Genomic DNA, 19722 nt, shown 5'->3' on the forward strand with positions numbered 1-19722 from the left:
CGAACAGGTGATTTCCCTCCGTATGATATATGAATATCATGTTTAATTCAGATGATAGAGTTTCTTTAACTAAATCACAGTTAATGGACTTATTTCTTTGTCTGCACAGAAATAATATTGGTGCATAGCTATAATCACTGTTTGTTTCTCTACAGTCTGCAGTCAAAAGACTATGCAAAGATAGAAGGTTACGGAGCGCATGTGACTGTTTTATTTATTTGTATTCTGATGGTAACGTGCATATTGAGCAGCAGCATAAACTCTATAATGTTTGTGTAGACATGCAGGAAAAATAAAAGGTCAAAACTTCTCAGTTTTTCCTCAGCTCAATATAGTGTGTTTTCACTACGTCTGTTTTGCATTTTGTCATCCAAACATCACATTTTACAGTTTTGGTATGTAGATGTAAAATGTGCTCCTTCTTAAGCCCACGGAGTAAAGAATATACAGTGAAGTGGCGCACAAAAGACTCTCTGTGCCGTTACTTAATTTGTCTAACTCTTAAGTGGACAGTTGGCACTACCCCGTCACCATTAGTAGCTGCAGTCAGTTCTTCATTGTTAGTGGGCACTGTAGTCAGCAGGCTGCTGTGAGCCATTGTCAGAGGATAGCATCAGAGGCTCTTCTTCTGGCTGATAATTAAGTGGCGTACTGACAAACGGCTTTCATCAGATCCCTCATGTGGAACTGAGAGCATGCGAAGGCTTTCAGGGAGGATAAACCAGAGGACGTCACTTTGCCTCCAATCTTTCATGGCCTTGTGCTGCCTCTGCAGTGGAGGAGGAAGGGAGAGAAAAAGCGCCCTGTGTAGCACAAGAGAAAAGTGTGAGCCCGCATCGCTCAGAGAACCAGACTCAATTTACAGCGCTGTGAAAGGCGGCTCTCTTTTCAGATATTGTCAGTCCGTACTGTACCAGTTTCCCAGTTTGTCTCGGGCGACCAAGCACACAGTATGTGCTACGTCTTTTTTTCCCATTTTAAAAATCTGTCAATTATTTTTGTTTCCTCTTGGCTGATGCAACTTGTGATGACTTTAGGCGCTGAGTGCACGAGTGTAGACAGACTGACAGAGTTTGACCCCCTTAAAACATAAAACATCCCGTCACTACAACCTCCCTGTGCTCAATCGTCACCCAAAAAAATCAAGGTCAGGATCAGTTCTGTTTGCAGGCTTCTCATTTTTTTGATTTTATGAGTAGCAATATGTACACTTCCATTACCTAGAAATACGGCTGCACGATTACTCAAAATATAACCGAAATTGCAACAAGTGAAATATCCAAAACGCAAGAAGCTGAAAATATCTAATAAAGGTAAAATGTGTGATGATAATGCAGCACGGTAGTGCTGCAGAGATGCCCTCGGCAAGACATCTTGTTTTCAAGAAGTAAGATAACATGTTTGTTTGGTACAGACTCCAACAAATGTCACACCATCATGATTTAGAAATTTTGTGAAAAAGAAGCATAAAAATCGCTGTCTGTTAATCTGTGGAGAAAAAAAACATTGCATTATGATTTTTCTGGACCATTGGCTGAAACAAGTATCCGGAGCAGATAATGAATTTTTTATTAGTATGATATGGATAAAATATGTCTATCTGTACTCGTGGTAAAGGAAAATCCTCATTGGGTAGCTGACGTGCTGAAGTTTATTTACTGCTCTTTCTAATAAATAATAATTATTACTTCTGATCAACTCATATCAATTTCAGGCTTAAATCACCAACTTTGTTCCATGCCTGATTTAAGCAGCACCCACTTCTAGTTTATGCCCCGCCCATTCTGAATACAGATACAGATAATTCAGTTGGTTGAACAGTTAAGTATACAGATACAGATGATGGTGTACTCGCTCATCCTCTACTGCCCTAATGTGCAATGCTCTCTGGTAGGAGTGGATGAATATCGCAATATTTTTAGGCTGTGTGAAGAACTGTTTGTTGTGTTGAGTAAGACAACGCTTATCATGTTAAAACGATATCCAAAGTCTAAGACAATATAAATTCTCATATCACAATAATGACATATATCATACATTGCCCAGCTCTACATTATGTTGTCTGTATTAGTTTGTTAGCTAACGTTCGCTCTCGCTTCGTCAGTTGCTTAATTGGAGACCAGGAGCTAACTGTATAAGGTAGATGACATCCAGTGACTTATCAGCAATTACAGGAAGCAGACAACTACAAAGCAGATGCCATTAAATAACATTTGACATTTGAAAGTATTTAATGATTAAAGCAGTGAGAAGGCCATTTTAGGATTTGCAGTAAGGTTGCTGTAAGTTAACTTGAAGCATGGTTCTTGATTTTCTGCAGTGGATGTTGCACAGGTTTATTTTCCTGACTTGATTTTAGTCCTGCCACATCTCAACCTTTTCATTCCAGCCTAATCTACTATGTTGTACCGACCGGTTTACTGTTCAGTTGTGTTATCTATCACTCAATCCTGCCAATTTCCAGAGAGGTCGGTGCCCATCATCATTTCTCCTCCATTCCTTTTTGGTTCATCGCCAATGACAACCCCGTCGAAGGTCAGAGATGTTCTGAAATAATCCACTTAATGGAATAATCCTACACTTCTGCACGCCGCACTGTGCAGCAGTGATCGCAAGTGTAGCAGCAACACCAGAGGTTGTGCAAAGTGCTTCGACTGTGTGCAGTTTGGCTTTGAGCGAGAGAGTGAGACAGAGTGGGAGAGACACAAATATCGGCAAAAGGGAGAGACAAAGACGGATAGCTCTCTGAAGGACTGTGATCAAATAGGCCTCATATGAGTGGCTCAGGGCTTTTGTTGTAGTGTGACCTGCCATTCAGCGTTGCATTAAGTGAATTTTTCCCCCACAGCTTTTCAAATCTGCAGCGACTGCCTCCCAATTTATAAGGGGAATGCTCGAATTTCAAACGTAGCATTCAAGCCAGGACTGTAACCTCGAGTGCACCTAGAAAATAATGCAGAAGTTTGTTTTTTTTTCCTTGAATTTTTGTGCAGGTCCGTTCCAAGGTTGGCCTTAAAGCAACAAAGCAGGTAGGGAAGGGAATGTGGGCGCACGTGTCTGAGTGAGATTGAGTTCAGAACATTTATATTGGAGCTTTTGGTCTCTAACCCTACTGCTTCTGTTGAAAAGGGAACATCCTTGGTGCAGCATTCATAAACTTCTTATATGCCACTAGAGAACTATGGGGTTTTTGTTTTGGCTCCGTCTATTGTCTGCGCTCTATAGGATGCAGTATCCCTGGATTACCCTCAGCAAAATTACTTGGCAGATAAAGTTGGAATTTCTGTTCTTACTTGGTGTTATGGAGGAATCCACACTATCAGAATAGGCAGGTTAGCTCATTGTCTTCTTTTACTGTACGTTCGGAGACCTCTTTGGTTAATGTGTATCCGGCGGTGGTTAATATGTAGACGGCTTGGTCTAATATGACCTCAGAGACAGTCTACTATTTCTGTAGACTGCTGTTAGCCTGCTTGTATTTATCTAGAACAAATGTCACACCTTACACTTCTTTCCGAGGCGGCATTTGTCCACTGACGAAGCACATTTTGTACCAGCAGCCTCACCTGTCTATCCTCTTTACCTTTCCTGCAGTTTGAATGTATGGCTCTGGCCTCTGGAAACCATACACCTGTGGAGGCTGATGCAAATCGGTGACCTCAGTTGTCATCTCAGTTGGCTCCCCTGTAGTTGCAGGAGGAAGGTTGACATCTTTGATTCTTTTTTCTTTGTTTGTTCTTTTTATGTTCATTAACTCTGTACTCTCTGTAGCTCTTTTAAAAAGTCCAAGCATTTCCAAGGGTTTTGTTGCCGTCAATGTTGTCGCTTCTCCTGATTACATGTCCTTTTTGAGGCCACACATGTAATCGCTTATCAAGCTAATTTCTTTCTTGCATGTATTGCCCTCATTATATTAGCCTGCCAGTGAAAAATGGGTTTAATTTAGCCAAATGTTTACTGTTGGAGGAGGGGGAGAAAAATACAATTTCCCCAAAGTGTCATCTCCTTCTGCAGAAGTGGCTGTTGAGTTTTAATTACTATAATACCTCAGTGTGCTACACCAGATGACCCGAGACTATAAAGCAAAAGTTAGCGATCATTTTGATTTTTCTCATTTTCTTTTGTCTTTGCATTCTGGACGTAGACGTAGAGCTCTCCTAGCGTGGAGTAACAGGTTATTATATGTATGACAGATTTCACCTTGGCATGTTATTTTTCTGCGGCAGGCAAGCAAAGTGTTCATGTTTTATTAAAACTACATACAAGTGAGTAAAGATCAGAGACTAAGGGTTTTGAAACCTAGCATGCCAACACATTACTACTAGATGCCAAGGGAGGCAGATCAAATGCCTTTGAAGATGGTTAAAAAAATGAAGTTGAAAAATCGTTATAGTTGACTTCATTGGTATTTGAGTGTGGGCTTTGGGTCTCTCGGTAGCTTTGCTAGATGCGAGAGAGCTTTGCGGTGTGTGTTGGAAGACTTCTGACAGTATGGTGTCAGTGGGGGAGGGGTCACCTTAGTCAATAAGGCTTGAGTAGTGCTAAATAGAATTAAATAAGTCCTTAATAGTTGTTTAATGTAATTATTTTTGTCATTGAAGCCCAGGATGACCTGCTCTACAGCGGGAGCCTTTAGGGCATGTTTGTCTCATAATTTTCATGTGAACGCGTGTGGTAAAATAGGAGGTGACGGGTTTTAAGTGCTCAAAATGCTGAAGCATACAGCATACTGACACTCCTTTGTCATCACACAGCAGGTTTTCATCCAGTCATTCAGAAGAGCCTTGCTCTGACAGCCTTAAGGTCACAGCTCCTCTCACAGCTAACAGGATTAAATCATCTGGTGATTGCACCTGGACGAATTTACCTTTCTCTACCTGTGTGTATGTGTGTTCAATAAATTATTATTATTATTTTTTTTTTTTTAAAGCGGTGCCTTGCTGAGCGAACGCTGTGGCATCCCACATGCCTTCTTCCCACACCCACTACAAATAGACAGCGAAGGTGCTACATTCCGTGGCCTCGGTGCAGATCCCCGAGGCTGAGGAGTATGTTCTGTGTTGGTGGGCATGTCACAGGGTCCATAGAAAATAACAAAGGCCTAAAAATACAGTAATCTACCTGTGTGTGTGTGTGTGTGTGTGTGTGTGTGTGTGTGTGTGTGTGTGTGTGTGTGTGTGTTTACTGTATCTACTGATTCACTTCCCTTTCTTTCTTTCTTTCTTTCTTTCTTCTGTCTTTCTTTCTGTTTATTTCTTTCTAATATAATGTTCAAGCAAAATCCACCTCCTCTTTGCTGTAGTTTCCTCTGAATTAGGCACCCATCTTTCTTTTTGTTAAAAGGTCAAACATTATACTTGTTGGGAAATCAAGTGTTGCATTCTTCTAACATGCGTCAGGAAACGATGTGTCATTGTAGACGGACTTCCGTCCTTTCATAAAATGATTTTCACACAGTGATTAAATTTAAAGTGTAGTCTACTGTGACATCTCTTTCTACTGATATCTGCAGTCCACCACGTTGGAAACACAACTCATGTTCATTATGCCAGCCCTGAGATCTTCCTTTGTTTCACTTACTCATTCATTCACTCGCTCACTCGCCCACCCAGTGACCAGTTCTTTCATTCCTCTCACCATTCATTCATTAAAAGATATCTGTGTTTTGGAACAGATCTGAAGCGTCTATCTCAGTAGTAGCTCAAGTCTTTTGTATCTCTCCATCATTCAGACTTGCTGACAGGTCAATTTGAGAGAGTTATCCTCAAAGCAATGGCACTTGCAAAAATGTTTGCTTTGGTTTGTCTGATTCTCCCCTCATCTGTACAGACACTCCACACAAGATATTAGATGTGGCAACACAAGCCTGAATGAGATCCTTACAAAAGCCCTGTGGTACATCCTGTCTTTTATTTCATTTTAAATGTGGAAAGACACGTTGATTTCATACAAAATGGGATAAACTTAAACAGGCCGGGTGCTCCGATTGGGTACGCAATGTCACCTAAATTCACCTTGCCTCACTCTGAGCTAACTGCACATCCTTTGCTTTCCTCCCCGGACCTGCTCTTTATTGGAAACGTGAATTGAACTCATGAATCAGGTTTTTTTTTCCCTTCTTAATATTAGCCTTTATGAGCAGCTCCTGTAGCAGAGGTCATTGTAATGTTTAACCACTGGTTCCTGACACTGTTCACCGCCGCCTATTTTTCCCACACACTGCAATGCTAGGGAGAGCACTTTGATCACAAAGACTGCAAATCCAGCAGCATTTAAGTTCTTCTCCATTTGGAGTTTAATCTTAACACTTTAAGAGCTCCTCCAGGTCGTCTCAGACTCTCACCTGGTCCCAGGAATGTTTCAAGTAAACTCACAACTGGACTTATGCCTCATTGTTGTGGGAAATATAAGAGTGGGCCGTGTGTTGGTTGGTTAGAGCCCCCGCATGCTTTATTTTTTTTAAAGCTTTGTCTGGAGGCATAAAGTTGCAGAAAGATGGTGTGAATGTGGGAAGGCCAGGAACCTACGGGGGCATTGATTCACTCACGTTGGACCACAGTGTGACTCTTCCTCTCCCTCGGTTGCTGGTGTTCATCCCTATGTCATAACCAGTATGTGTGCATACGTGTGTCTGTCCTAGCATGCCGAGTTTGCTCCCTTGGGTCCCTAACCGTGTGCACAGGGCGCCTCCTCCTCCCCAGCTGTGAGGAGCAGGGCTCTGACATGGCCTGTCCCTTTAGCTCACTCCGAACGTTTGACACGCTGAGCGCAGAGGTCAGCCTGACCTACTTTCCCCTGGCGGCCCTTCTGCTGAGCTGCAGCGCTCCTCAGCAGGGGGGGCAGCGAGGGCGGAGCTGCTTACGCCTCCACTGCTGTCCTGGTGTGTTAAATCACCGCCATTTGTTAGGAGACACGTTCCTCTGTGTGTGTGTGCGTGTGTGTGTGTGTTTGTTTTAAGGTGTGTAGGAGGCATCCCACATACACAGACAAATACACACACACACTCAGGCCTGTGCTGAGGTTGGATATGAAGTGCTCTGTGGGGGTTGCAGGTAGATGCTGGGCAGCACTTGGGCAGGACCCCTGCAGTGAGCTCTGTCTGACTCACTTTGTGTACCACTGCTCACACCCTCTGACCTCTTCCACCTACTTCACTTCCCTCTGTACTGTAGATCCACTTATACCAACTTAGCCTGATGTCTTAAAGCAAATACTTTGTACCACACACGCTTAGATAAATCTAAGAAGCGGCTGCTCAAATGCTGACATATTGTTTATATGCGCAGCAGTAATTGGCCTTAATTTTTCATCAGCCTATCATTGTCTTGCGCTCCCCTTTCTCTCCAACTCAGCAAACACACTATGATCTATCAAACGCAGCAACTGTCGCTGTCATCATGTTTTCTTTTTCTTCCCCTGCTGCTGCTGTAATATTTTAATGTCCCCCTTTTGTTCTGGTTCGTCTCTTCCCCTTGGTTTCACTGCACATATGTGTCTAAAGCAGTGGAAGGAGTTTGTATGACACAGTATGGCACGTCGCCGGGCACAGGGCCTGTCAGGAGAAGCGAGCGGGCAGGCAGAGTTCATTAAAAAGTAAACTTCTAATGTAGCGGCAGGCCTCGACTGCTTGACTGTATCAATGATTTAGGCCCAGCAGAAGGTCCTTAATGGATAGAGCCACCTCTCTGTGCAAGGTCAGCTGCTTCTGTCCGCCTGGCATCAAGTGGCACACACACTCAGACATACACACACAGGCTGTGAAGGAGAAATGGATTTAAGTACTTAAGGGTGTATGGCATTGTACAGCTTGCATCACACACCCTCCCGCTCAGATGCTCCCCTGTTGGACATGTTTCAGGGTTTTAAAGTAGCATAGGGTGGCTAAATGGAGGGCCTCGTATCTGTTTGTCACCATCCACTATGCATGATCACATTCTGCGTGCGCTTGCATTGTTTTATTCATCTGAACTAGTGTTGAACTGTAACAAGCCGAGGGACAGAGTGTGGCTAAAAGGACAGGGCCTATGTAATGGTGCTGTCACTGCAGCCTGTGTAAAGTACTCCACCTGGGCCGGGGACAAGGAAAAGCATATGTGAGCCTGAGAGTGAGCAGGATCTCTAGTCGTACTCGTGTGTAGGGTCCAGGGTCTACTGTATGTGACTTTTCAGATTTGATTCTTCAGATTAGTTTCTTGTAGCTGGATTACATTCAGACCAGAGAGTTCTGATATCAGTGTAAGCCTGAGTGCTTCCGTATGTAGTTTTGAAGATCCGATAGCAGTGTGACCAAAATACATTGTGGCTTGAGACCGTTCCATAAATGTATTCTGGAGTGTAACAGAGGCTGTAATGGTCGATAATGTTTTGTATGCCCATGCTAATACTTAAAATAAGAGAAACAAGAGCTAAAAGTGTTCAATGAACAGAGTCGATCGACAGAAAATTGACTGATAATTGTATTACAAGTAAATATGAAGATTAATGTTGAGATATGGTAATTTTCTGTGTTTTATATTATTTTAAATTTAGTATCTTTGGTTCAGATAAAACAAGAAAAGATGTCACCTTGGCCTCTCAGAACTCATGGTTGCCAGTTTTCTCTCTCTTTTTTTGACACGTCGTAGACAAAATTATTTATCAGATAATCCTCAATATAATTGATATATTTATTGATAATGAACATAATAACTAAGATAGACTACATCTTTTTTTTTAAAAATGTGATTCTTATGTTTTCTTTTGGGGGATTTTTTTCAACATTTTTGAGTTTTGATTCCTTAAAGTCTTGTGTGTGGGCGTAGGACAGCCTGCTGGCATATGACTTGTGAGAGTCTGTGTCTCTTATTACCCCATCTATTGTATTTTGTACTGTTGTGTTTGTGTGTAAGGATTCAATTTCCTCAGTTCAGGTATTTGGGTGATACTCCACCCAAAATCTTTAGAGTATTAAGCTTTCTGCCCGGCAGTCTTGAAGGTGGCTGTTAAAATTTAGCACAGCTATAGTAATCTTGAATTTTTGTCAGTTTTATTGGAATACAACGGTGGCAAGACAAAAAGTGTCAACATGTCCTACAGCATTATCCACTTCTCTGCTGTCCTTACATATGCTTAGTATGATATGAACACACATTTTCCAAAAATAAGGCTGTTTACGCTACTTCAAGTAGAGTTATGCAGTTTCAGGAAAGGAGATATAAAGGCATAAAAGGAGCTTCTTCAGCCATATTTCCTTTGTTGAGCATACAATGGTATAGCAGAATGGTGGATTATGATTCAAGTGTGTTAAGAGGTTCCATTGGACATTTTTCTTCTTCCCTAAAACGTCTTGTTTTTATATTACATTCATTTTTGCGGACACTTTTGTCCAAAGTGACTTACAATACATACATTCAACATTCAAGTGCAGCCCAACACCCCCACAACAAATAACAGCAAGTTTAGAGCTACAGTACGGTTGCTTAGGACAATTAGTGCTTGCAATCAAGGTGTTGTGTGAGAAGTTGGGATTTAAGCCTGCAACAGAATAAGGGCTGTTACTTTGTCATCCTGACTTCAGTGGGCAGTTCGAGTAGCGCTTTGACCAACGCGAGCGACAACTGTGGCCTTGTGCTTCTTTGTGCAGGGTCTGGCCGAGGTTTAGAGGTCGGATTGGTAGGAGTTCCCTTCACTGCTCTGCAGACAAGGCTTAAATTCGATGCGAGCTTCAACAGAGGGCCAATGTCGTGAACACATTTTTGGGGATCCACTGAACAAGAATTCTTTCTGAATAGAGCAAACTGCAGTCTTTTTACAGCCTTATTTCAGGCCTGCAGGGACGAGTGGTTGATACTCAAAAGATAAATTCTGGGTTGAGTGTTACTTTCAGAAAATATTTCCTTCTGGCACAGGAAGAGAATTATTTTGACTATGGCGCCAGTTTCCCCTTCTATATTTTTTGTTGGAGAACATTGTTAGACTTCGCCTGGATTGCATTGGCATTTCAGAGTGATTTAAGCGGCGAGATTGACAGCATTACAACGAGGCTGTCATTATCATCCCTCCTGTGGTATAATTGCCTATACTGTTGAACAAGCAGCTCCCATCGTTTGCACTTGGGGGTCTCTCGCTCTCTCTCGCTCTCTCGCTCTGTGCCTCTCTCTCTGTGTGCCTCCCTCTCTCTCTCTCTCTCTCTCTCTCTCTCTCTCTCTCTCTCTCTCTGTGTGCCTCTCTCTCTCGCTCTGTGCCTCTCTCTCTGTGTGCCTCCCTCTCTCTCTCTCTCTCTCTCTCTGTGTGCCTCTCTCTCTCTCTCTGTGCCTCTCTCTCTCTGTGCCTCTCTCTACTCATCTCCTGCATCCGTTAAACTCATCAGAGAATCCTACAGCTTTTCAGTGTGGCCATCTGTCAATACCACTCCATAAAGTGGAGTGGAGAAACGTGTGCATCCATTGGCTCTTGTAAGCCCTCCGCTGGCCTGCCTCCAGCTGGTTCTGAGGGCCTTGCTGTAGCTGGTTAACCCAGGCCTGGAGCATCGCTCTCCAGCCCTTGTGGCTACTTCAGCCCACCTCGCCTCCCCAATCAGGCAGCTGGATGAACCTCCCTCTTCACCACTGTGGAGTAGCTTGTAACACTGTAATGAGTTAACTTTCAGAATGATCTACATAATTTATTTCCTGCCCCCTCAGGAGCTCGCTGAAGCATTAATTAATATCAGGCCCTGGTATCAGCAACCATCCCAGTGTGGGATTCCTTCTGGCTCCTATTTTTGGCACCCGTGGAATTCAACATATTTGTGCAACCAAAATGCAGTTTGTTGGACATTGATGAAAGATATTGCTTCCTGGTGGCTTTGTACACAGATTGAGTTCCTGTATATGCGTGCAGAGTGAAATCTGGACACAGTTGTAGGCCAGATCCTCATGCCACTGAAACGAGCTGACCTCGATGACAGGAGCTGTGACTAAACCTAAATGTTACATGCCAACAAGTTGTATGTCCCCGTTGCTGCTGGCAGTGATCTTCTCAACACTCAAGTTACTACAGACTTGTTTGTGTAATCTGAATTTTGATATGTGTTCACTCACCTCATCGGCTTTCTCTCTCTTTTTTCCCCCACAGAACTCAATACGGCACAATCTGTCATTGAACAAGTGTTTTCTCAAAGTGCCTCGCTCCAAAGATGACCCAGGAAAGGTGAGCCTTTTAAACATTAATTTTATTACAAACCGAGACAAATGCATATAACTATGAAGCAAATACAAATAGAAGAAAGTGTTTAGTTTCCCAGCTGGCAGCATTCTCTGTTAGAACATTTTTTTTATTTTTTTTTGCCGTGTATCAAGCTATCTCTGCTAGAAAAATGTTACCTTTGAATGGCTGCCAGGACTCTGACAGTCTGGAAATGCATGGCATGCTCGTAATCTATTATGAACCTCCCACCCCCACAGAATTGCATTTCAAATGTAAGGAGAGACTAGTTTGTTGGACCGGCACAGACGGCAGATGTGGGTGAGGGAAGAAAAAGTCAAAGACTGGTAGAGATGGGGCCATAACAAGGTTGAAGTCAGGTCATTTCCAGAATCTTGTGTCCCTGAAGTATTTACTCAAGGTGCTGAACCTACTAAAAAAAACAGACCTCATATGCTCTCTACTCAGCTCTCAGTCTTCCATTTTTCTTCTCTGTTAAAGGATGTCCAAGTCCAACATGTTAATTTAACATTTGAGTCTCAGTAGGACCACCTACAGTTGCTTTTTTCCGCCTGATTTACTTCACAATCTGTAGCAAACTGATAAATAGTGTCCCCTGGTCCACGGAGAAGTTCCCGAAGAAGGAGCATATATTCCTATATTTAGTATACTGGCATGCATAGGTCTAACCATAAACCATATGTAGCCTAACCCAGATTTCATCCCAGCACTGTCAGAACATACGCTACATATGCTTAGGGAACCGCACAAATAATTACACACACGCGCACGCACACTCGCACTCACACGTACACACCGACACATGCATGAAGAGCTACGCCTAGCTGTGTAGAGGATGGGGACTGAATGCTAATTTCATGTTTTGCTGTAATCCTCTGATATTGACACTCCTGGGAGCTGCTCCACTAAATACAAAATAATCTATTGCTGTATGGATCCCATTCCAAATGCATGGCCAACATGCTCGCATCCTTAATGTTTAATTTGGAATTTTCCTCACTCCCTCCCTCCCCCCTCCCCCCCGAAGACAACTTCAAAGAGGCGCTAGCCGCTCTTGATATGTTGCATCAATATTGTAATGTGGCAGGAATATGAGAACTGCTGGTTGGATGAGATAGGAGAGTCATGTCGCTCTCTGTCTGTCTCTCTCTCTGAGATGGTGTAAGAGATGACGGTTGGTATTGTACTCACACACACACATACACACCCTGTCTACCTCGGAGGTAGAAATGCAGCCTGTGAAGGCTACCGTTAATAATCTCTATTTTAATTGGCCGCATGTCTCGGCCCGGAGTTTCCAGGATGACCGGTGTGCTTCTTGTGTTCGTCCTTCCTATATTTACACACAAAAGGGGAAGTAGATGACATCAGTTATGTTGATGTATGAAAATGAGCTCCATCATTTTTGGGAAGTGAGCACATTTGTTATCAGGACCTGTTTAAAAAAAAATCTTTACAGCATCCTTTGTTTCATAGCTGCAGTGAATATTGTAGCTTTGCGACGTTGTTGCCCCAGACTCCACGGACACACTTCGCTTGGCATTGCTACAGTATAATGCAGTGTATTTGTGAATAATTTAATGACTCTTTATATGTTTTTCTTTTTCCCTGCCAACTCTCCTGGGGTCTGTGTAGGGAAATGCAGAAACTCCCCTCCCATGAGGGCTAACTTAATGTGTTCTTCACCCCCCTAATTAAAAGGAACACCACCAAGCCTGGCTTTGTCTGTCTGAATCCTAATTTTGAAACATCTGCCTCTGTACACCCTGCAATTAACCCCTGCATCTCAACACAGAGATGGATCACATGTCAAGACACTTTTCTCACCTTTTTTCAAACATTTTTTTGGAAGCTTCTTGTACAAAATATCGGGTGTGTAATGAGGTTTCCACTGCATTTTACTGTAACCTACATCAATATGAGATGTTTCTTCATCTTTGGTTGATTGTGCTGTGAATTATCCTTCCCTCTGAGGAAAATGTTAATTGACCCCAAAGCCTTGTACATATTAAAACTTATCATTTTAACCCCCAGACGAATATAGGCCAACCGTGGCTTTTCATTTTAACAATTGCAGCAGTTGTGTATGTGAGCTGTGAAAATAACAGATTTTCCAGCTTTAACAAGAGCAGGCCATTGTGTATGCAGCCGTTATTGTATAGATACTTGAGATACAGCTTGTTCTGTGGCCTCTCCTGTTGTTCAGAGAATTTCTTATGGAAATAACAATTATTCTCTCTGCTAAGGAAGTAATTTTAAAGGTCCTGATCTCACTTTCTCTTGACAATTGAGATTTTATCAGGGGCCATATGAAATATTAAAAATAAACTCAGAACCTGCAGGGCCTTGGGGTAAAAATCTGTACTGTAAGCTGATTTCTCGTTGGTTTCGAGGAGGAACACCATTGAAAAATAAATTAAATGGGGCCGAATGCAAAGATAAATAATGCAGCCTGCTTGTGGAATTGCTCGCTGCAGCCCCAGAGCCAGCCCCAACTGTTCTCTCCTTGATTAGCCTCGCTCAGACCTCAGAAGAAAGCAACACGGCAGGGCTAGCGCTGCCTCCATTCCTGCACTGAGACTGTGGAGCCTTCATCCTTGGCAACGGCGCTCTGACTCAGTACCTGAGGCTGAGGAAGTACAGCTTCAGGAAAGGCTTAGCATTTCACCACCACCAGCTGCCCTCACCAGCTTCTCATTGAGGAGCAGCCGCAGAGGAGGAAAAGCCAAGCCTTTCGTACTAACAAAGCCCACCCACACGCCGCACAAACTCGCAGCTATCAACTCAAATAAAGGCTTCAGCTGATGGAACAGACTTTAGCAGAGCAGATGTGAGGCCTCCTGATTTTTAAATACATTGCCAAAGAAAGATCCGATGCTCGTGTCCTGTCACGTCAGTCCAGTCCAAACAGCCTAGGGATGCCATGTGAAAGAGCGATCTGTTGTGTTTTATCAGCTCACGGGTCTTTCTTTTTTCTGCAGGGCTCTTACTGGGCCATCGACACCAACCCAAAGGAGGACGCCCTGCCAACACGGCCGAAGAAGAGGCCGAGGTCTGGAGAGCGGGTGAGTGTAGTCAGAGAAACTACATATGCTGCTCCTCTGCTGAAGCTTCTGTCTCTATCTCTACTTGGTTCAGGATTCATCTGTGCCTCTTTGTCTCTACTTCTGCCTCAGTTTTCTTTTCCTTTTACCCTCCTTTCTCTCCCACTCTTTCTCTACCGCACACACACACATAGACACACACAGAGACTCAGTAGGAGTTCATATCCAGACTTTATGTAACTGCCTCCTCTCCATGCTGCTTCGCTAGCCTGTCATGAAGTGGGGTCCTTATTAATAAACTATGCCCCAGGCAGCCATTACATACATTACATTCTGCACTCACTTTTTTTTTTTTAACAAACATCAATTAATGCAGAGCTGTGCGCCGGCTATTCTGAGCGGTAGCTTTTGTCTTTAATTATGGATGAGTTTCGTCCAGCGTTACGTACAGCTGTAGAGGTTTTAGTGAGCTGCTCAGATTGACCTGGCCCTGGGGCATCCCAACGCAGCGCTCTCTTGTCTCCTCCTTCCCCACAATGTGGCTGACCAGAGGCTACAAGGAGAGAGAGGGATTGTTAGGCTGGCAGCAAGGCAGACTCATGAGCGCACGCTAACAGACGCCATTGTCTCTACCCCCCCCCACACACACACACACACACAAGCGAGCACACAGACTACATAAAACTTAACATGCTGTTAATGTAGTCGCCCTGCAGCATGGAAATGCTATCACAGTCATTCAACAAACTGTTTGCTGGTGTGAGGTTGTATATACGACACGGTGACGGTACAGGAGAAGTACATTGTTTTTTAATATTCAGCTCTCCTGATCTGAGCATGACACAAAAGAATGCACCGAGTGAAGAGTGTGTCTTCTGTAGGACACATGCGCTGTGCTCGCCCTCCCTCCCCCCTCCTTCCCATCCCTCTAGACACCGTCTGCCTACAAGGCATTCCATTAAGAGTCTCAGACATTGAAATTGAGAGTTTGTGAAATCTCATTTATGTTTATCATGAATTAAAAATGGTATTGTTGGCAGCCAATCCTCTTACAGTAAGCAGTTTTGGGAGACAGGCATGGCAGAGTTATCTCTCACAACAGTGCGTCTATATGGCAAGACAGGGGCATGCGTGTGTGTGTGTCTCTGTGTGTGTGTACTGTATGTGTGTTTGGTAGGAGGTGAGGGTGGGGATGGGGGTTGTCTCCATCTTCTCAGAAAGCACAGTTCAAATGTGACCTAAATAAAGGTGTTGCTCTGTCATGTGACAATAGTTGCATTTTATTTTTGTTGTACCGTGCAGATGGATATGTGTCTGGTCTGCGCTGAAGATTTGTCACAAACATTATACAGGTCTTGCAAACCTGCAGTGGGATTTCATGTGTTTTAATAATTGGATAGTGTTGAATTTTTATCTTTTTTTGTCTGCCTCCACACCCCACCCCCAACCCCCACAGGCTTCTACGCCGTACAGCCTGGAGTCGGAGTCTTTGGGGATGGAGTGTATGATCTCTGGAAGTGCCTCTCCAACGCTGGCAATCAACACTGTGACTAACAAGGTACTACAACCAGCCATCCAGCCTCCAGCTCCAACACACACCTGGCTACACGGCTGCACCCTGACCCCACCCACTTCTCCAACCACCTACAGCACTATTCCCCACAGAGAGAGGAGCACTCTAGTAGAGGGGAGATACACACACACGCACACACAGAGAAGCACACGCTCATATGCCTAAAGCTTCTCCGCAATGCAACCCACACCAAAATACACAACTATCTGCACTGCAGCACCTTTTTCCTCTACAACAACAGGCAGCAGGTTCTTGTTATCTTCAGCATGGAAATATGATGCTCACACTGATACTTAGCACGCTGCAACCTGATAGACCTTACACAGTCCCGTGCAGACGTGCAATAGGATACACCACACACTGCATGGGGTTTCTGTATTCGCACCTGTAGTGGAGGTTGACGCCCAGGGTCGTGTTTCTCAGTTTGTGTGACACCATTACAGGTGACCGCTGCCACTTTTGGTCCCGTCTGCTCTCTGTAGCTTTTAAAAACTTTTTTTTTTTTAAATGTGTAAAAGCTCGGAAACACTTGTACATCACAGAGCAAAGCTACAGGGACTGCTAGCTGTTAGCTATGAGTGTGCCGCTCACTCTGAAATTTAAATAGGCTTTTTAACCTTAAGCTCTCATCCTCTGAGCCCAGTGGGGGCAGCTCTCAGGTGTACTTTTAAAAAGCCTACAAGAGTGGCTTATTCATTTGCTGCAAGCATTACAAAAAAAAAACGTTTAATGTGAACAGGGGAAAGAGGAGTTAGTATGTGTGTATGACGTTGGCTCGAAAGTCTAAGCATATGCCAGCGTGTGTTATAACGTGTGTGTACATGTATGTAGAGTATGTTACAGAGTATTTCTGCTTGTTTTGACGAGCGTGTCAGTGACAAGTAGCCAGGGGCCACTTCTATGGAGAACACAGAGTTTTTCATGTTGCTGCAACAGACAGATTCAGGGGCCTAAGTGTGGAGAAAGATGACCCTCTTTCCTCTCTGATTGCTACAAACAAGCACTTGCCGCAGCACCAGTCTCCACCAGCAGTGACAGCATAATGAGGCCCTAATGTAAAGAGCTGACAGTTTAGAGTCTGGACTCCTGCCATCAAATACCTCCAGTCAAATAACTCAGAAGAGCAACAAGCAGAAAACATTAAATCGCCACAAATCGAACTTCTGTGAGTGCTGATGAAAAGAAGTTTTGATTTGTCTCTTTTTTTTTCTTTTTTCTTTTTTCCACTTGATTGTGACAAAACCTGTTACGGTGGTGAAGTGAACAGAAGACAAAGTGTGATAGCAACAGATCTGAGCGCCTAACTCCTCGGAGAGAGCTTGTTTCTCACTGTTTTACACTGTAAACACACGACAGGCCACGCCTCTATCGGCGCAGTGTGCCAAGCCACAGGAATTCCCTCTCTCTGTTTTTCTCTCTCTCCCTTTCTATTCCAGTCTCTCTCCCTCATTCCCGCCTTCTCACATAGACCAATGGGAGACGCTGGCAAGACGACTACTGAACCAGCAAGAATCTCTTTCTCTCTCCTGTCGGACATTCCTCGCAAGATCGTCCCCCCCCTTCTTTTACTCGTGCCTTTCTCACACACCAGACTCAGATTTTTCTCCCCCCCCCTCTCCCCCAAAGGTTGTGTTCTGAGGTGGCCCTAAACATTGGCATGAATGTGATGACACTCTGGCACTGAAGTGTGATGATGAAGGGAAAGCGGGGATTGTTGGAAGCGTGTTTGCTGATGAATAGTCTGGCCTTTTTTCCCCTCTTCTCTCTCTCACTCTCTCTCATATCCCTTCCTCCTCTCTTCCTCTGCCTCTCCCTGTCTGTTCAATCCTGCATGCAGGGATTGTGCTGAACACTAGCTGGCATTGTTGGAGACACCTGGGCCAATCTTGCTTTGATTTCATAATCCATGTCTCATGCTCCAGATTAGGCCCCCATGTAAAAGACACCTCTGGCTTTTTACTTAATTCGCTGCTAAGAATAGATCTCTGACTCGCTTGCCTGCTAGCTAACACCGTACACAGTATTTACCGTGGAGCCGCTCCTGCCTGTATGAGCATGCCTGCCTCTGTCTGTGTGTTTTTGTACGTGTGTGTGTTAGCCCACCTTTGTGTACATCTTTAGCTGTAGAAATGTGTGTTTGTGCATGCGTCTACGACGTATGTGGGTGAGATGTGACTGGGTGTTCGTCTGTGACAGTGCGTGCTCGAGTGGGCGTCTTCACTCAGGGGACTCTGGGGTCTGCGTAAACCACAGAGCAGTGAGGTTTAGAAATCATCACACTTTATGGGTGAGTGGAGTAAAAATAGATTGCGGTGAGAGACTTAAGGCTATAAGCCTGTTTTATGACTTCATTACACATAACATTTATATTTCTGTGGCGCGCTGTTTTTGATTAGCATTGTAAGGCTGATTTTGTGGACGTGCTTAAGCCTTCAGTCTTAGCTGCTCATTGAGCTCCCCTTCACGCTAATGAACACTGGAGCCAAGCCCACACTGAGTGGAGGAAGGCTAGAGTTGCCTAATGAGCTTCTCTTACTTAGCCCCCTATTCTCCTCTCCCTCTCCCTCAGCCTCACCCCTCTTCCTTGTACAGTGTTATTTGGATTCAGCATTTTCGCTCTGTTTTTTTTTTGTTTTTTTTAAATTGCAGTATTTCTATCTCATTCTACCAGCTCAGGAGCCAAGCTCCATATTAAAAGCTTAATATGAGACGCTCTCACTCTGCATGTGTGGGTCCTGGATTCGTACCAGCACGTTAGTCAGCCGACCGATCAGTCAGAGCAGAGAGGGTTTCCTTGCCGCCTTGCCTCCTTGTGGCCTCTGTGGTAGCTCGCTGCGCCTCAGCAATAAGACAAGAGGCTTCAGTCTGCTGCTGCTGCTGAGAGGCAGGGTGCTGGGCAGGGCTGGGCCAATCCGCCTGCCTGAAGGCTGCTGCCACTGCTGTCTCATTGTGCTGAGCACAGAGCCCACTCTGTTCCACTCACAGTGATGAGCAGAAGCCACCATGCTGCAGTCAGTCATGGACTGACACACACAAGCACATGCACACACTCCGATCTTCGAATGCCAGGCCCTCTTCCACTGCCACACCATCAGTGCGTTACTGCCATTCCTTTCTCACAATACAAAACTCAACACACGGGCTATTCTCTGAGGGTATCATTAATTTCATTATCTGGATCGTTCTTCTTACTATTGTCTTAATTGTCTGACGGCGCACTTTATTTGGGAAGGGTGGGAGGAGGGCTAAACCTTGTTAGACGATAATTAAGATTGTCGTCCTGAAGTGGTTCGGCTAGTTTTGCTGCTACATTGAAAGGTCAGTGTCTCGGCTGCACTGAAATCCTTTGTTAGCTGTCCCAAACGGATTTGCGCTTGGTGAGCAGATGTGGCTGACATCGCCAGTAGTGTGACCTTTAGTGATGGGAATGTCTCAGCTGTCTCCAGACCCCTTTACACGTTCAGCTGGAACCCCTCAGTGACTGTGGTGGGTGTTCAGCAGCACCCTGTGTCTCTCACACACACACACTCTTTATAAAGTGAAAACAAAGTACTCTGCTATTATGGCATGTCACTGCATGCAGCACACACATGCTCAGGCTTTACATTCCCATTCTAAATTACATTGTTTAACTATAGACCAACATTACCTTTCATACTCATTATCTCAGAGGAATGCTGACATGCTTGCTGATGGCAAGACTGGAGATGATATTGGTAACGTTACTGTGTGTGTGTCTGCAAGAGAATAAGCTAATGTGCATGTATGTGTTTCAGGTGGCGTTGTACAACACAGACCAGGAAGGGAGTGATAGTCCAAGAAGCAGCCTTAACAACAGCCTGTCTGATCAGAGTCTGGCCTCCGTCAATCTCAACAGTGTGGGCAGCGTGCACAGCTATACACCGGTAAGACCACTCTTCA

At 44.2% G+C, this 19722-nt stretch overlaps 1 protein-coding gene across 2 annotated transcripts in view; it reads left to right on the top strand.

Moving 5' to 3' along the window:
* foxj3 (forkhead box J3) overlaps positions 1-19722 on the top strand; it is a 79655-nt gene that overhangs the window by 45873 nt on the left and 14060 nt on the right. For both annotated transcript variants that reach the window (XM_084348158.1, XM_084348157.1), the window contains exons 3-6: positions 11095-11169; positions 14166-14249; positions 15685-15786; positions 19578-19706. In XM_084348158.1, the coding sequence (XP_084204284.1) occupies positions 11095-11169; positions 14166-14249; positions 15685-15786; positions 19578-19706 (390 nt within the window). The remainder of the gene's footprint in view (positions 1-11094; positions 11170-14165; positions 14250-15684; positions 15787-19577; positions 19707-19722) is intronic.

The sequence above is a fragment of the Pagrus pagrus genome (assembly GCF_965226575.1).
Source record: "Pagrus pagrus genome assembly, chromosome: 3".
Lineage (NCBI taxonomy): Eukaryota > Metazoa > Chordata > Actinopteri > Spariformes > Sparidae > Pagrus > Pagrus pagrus.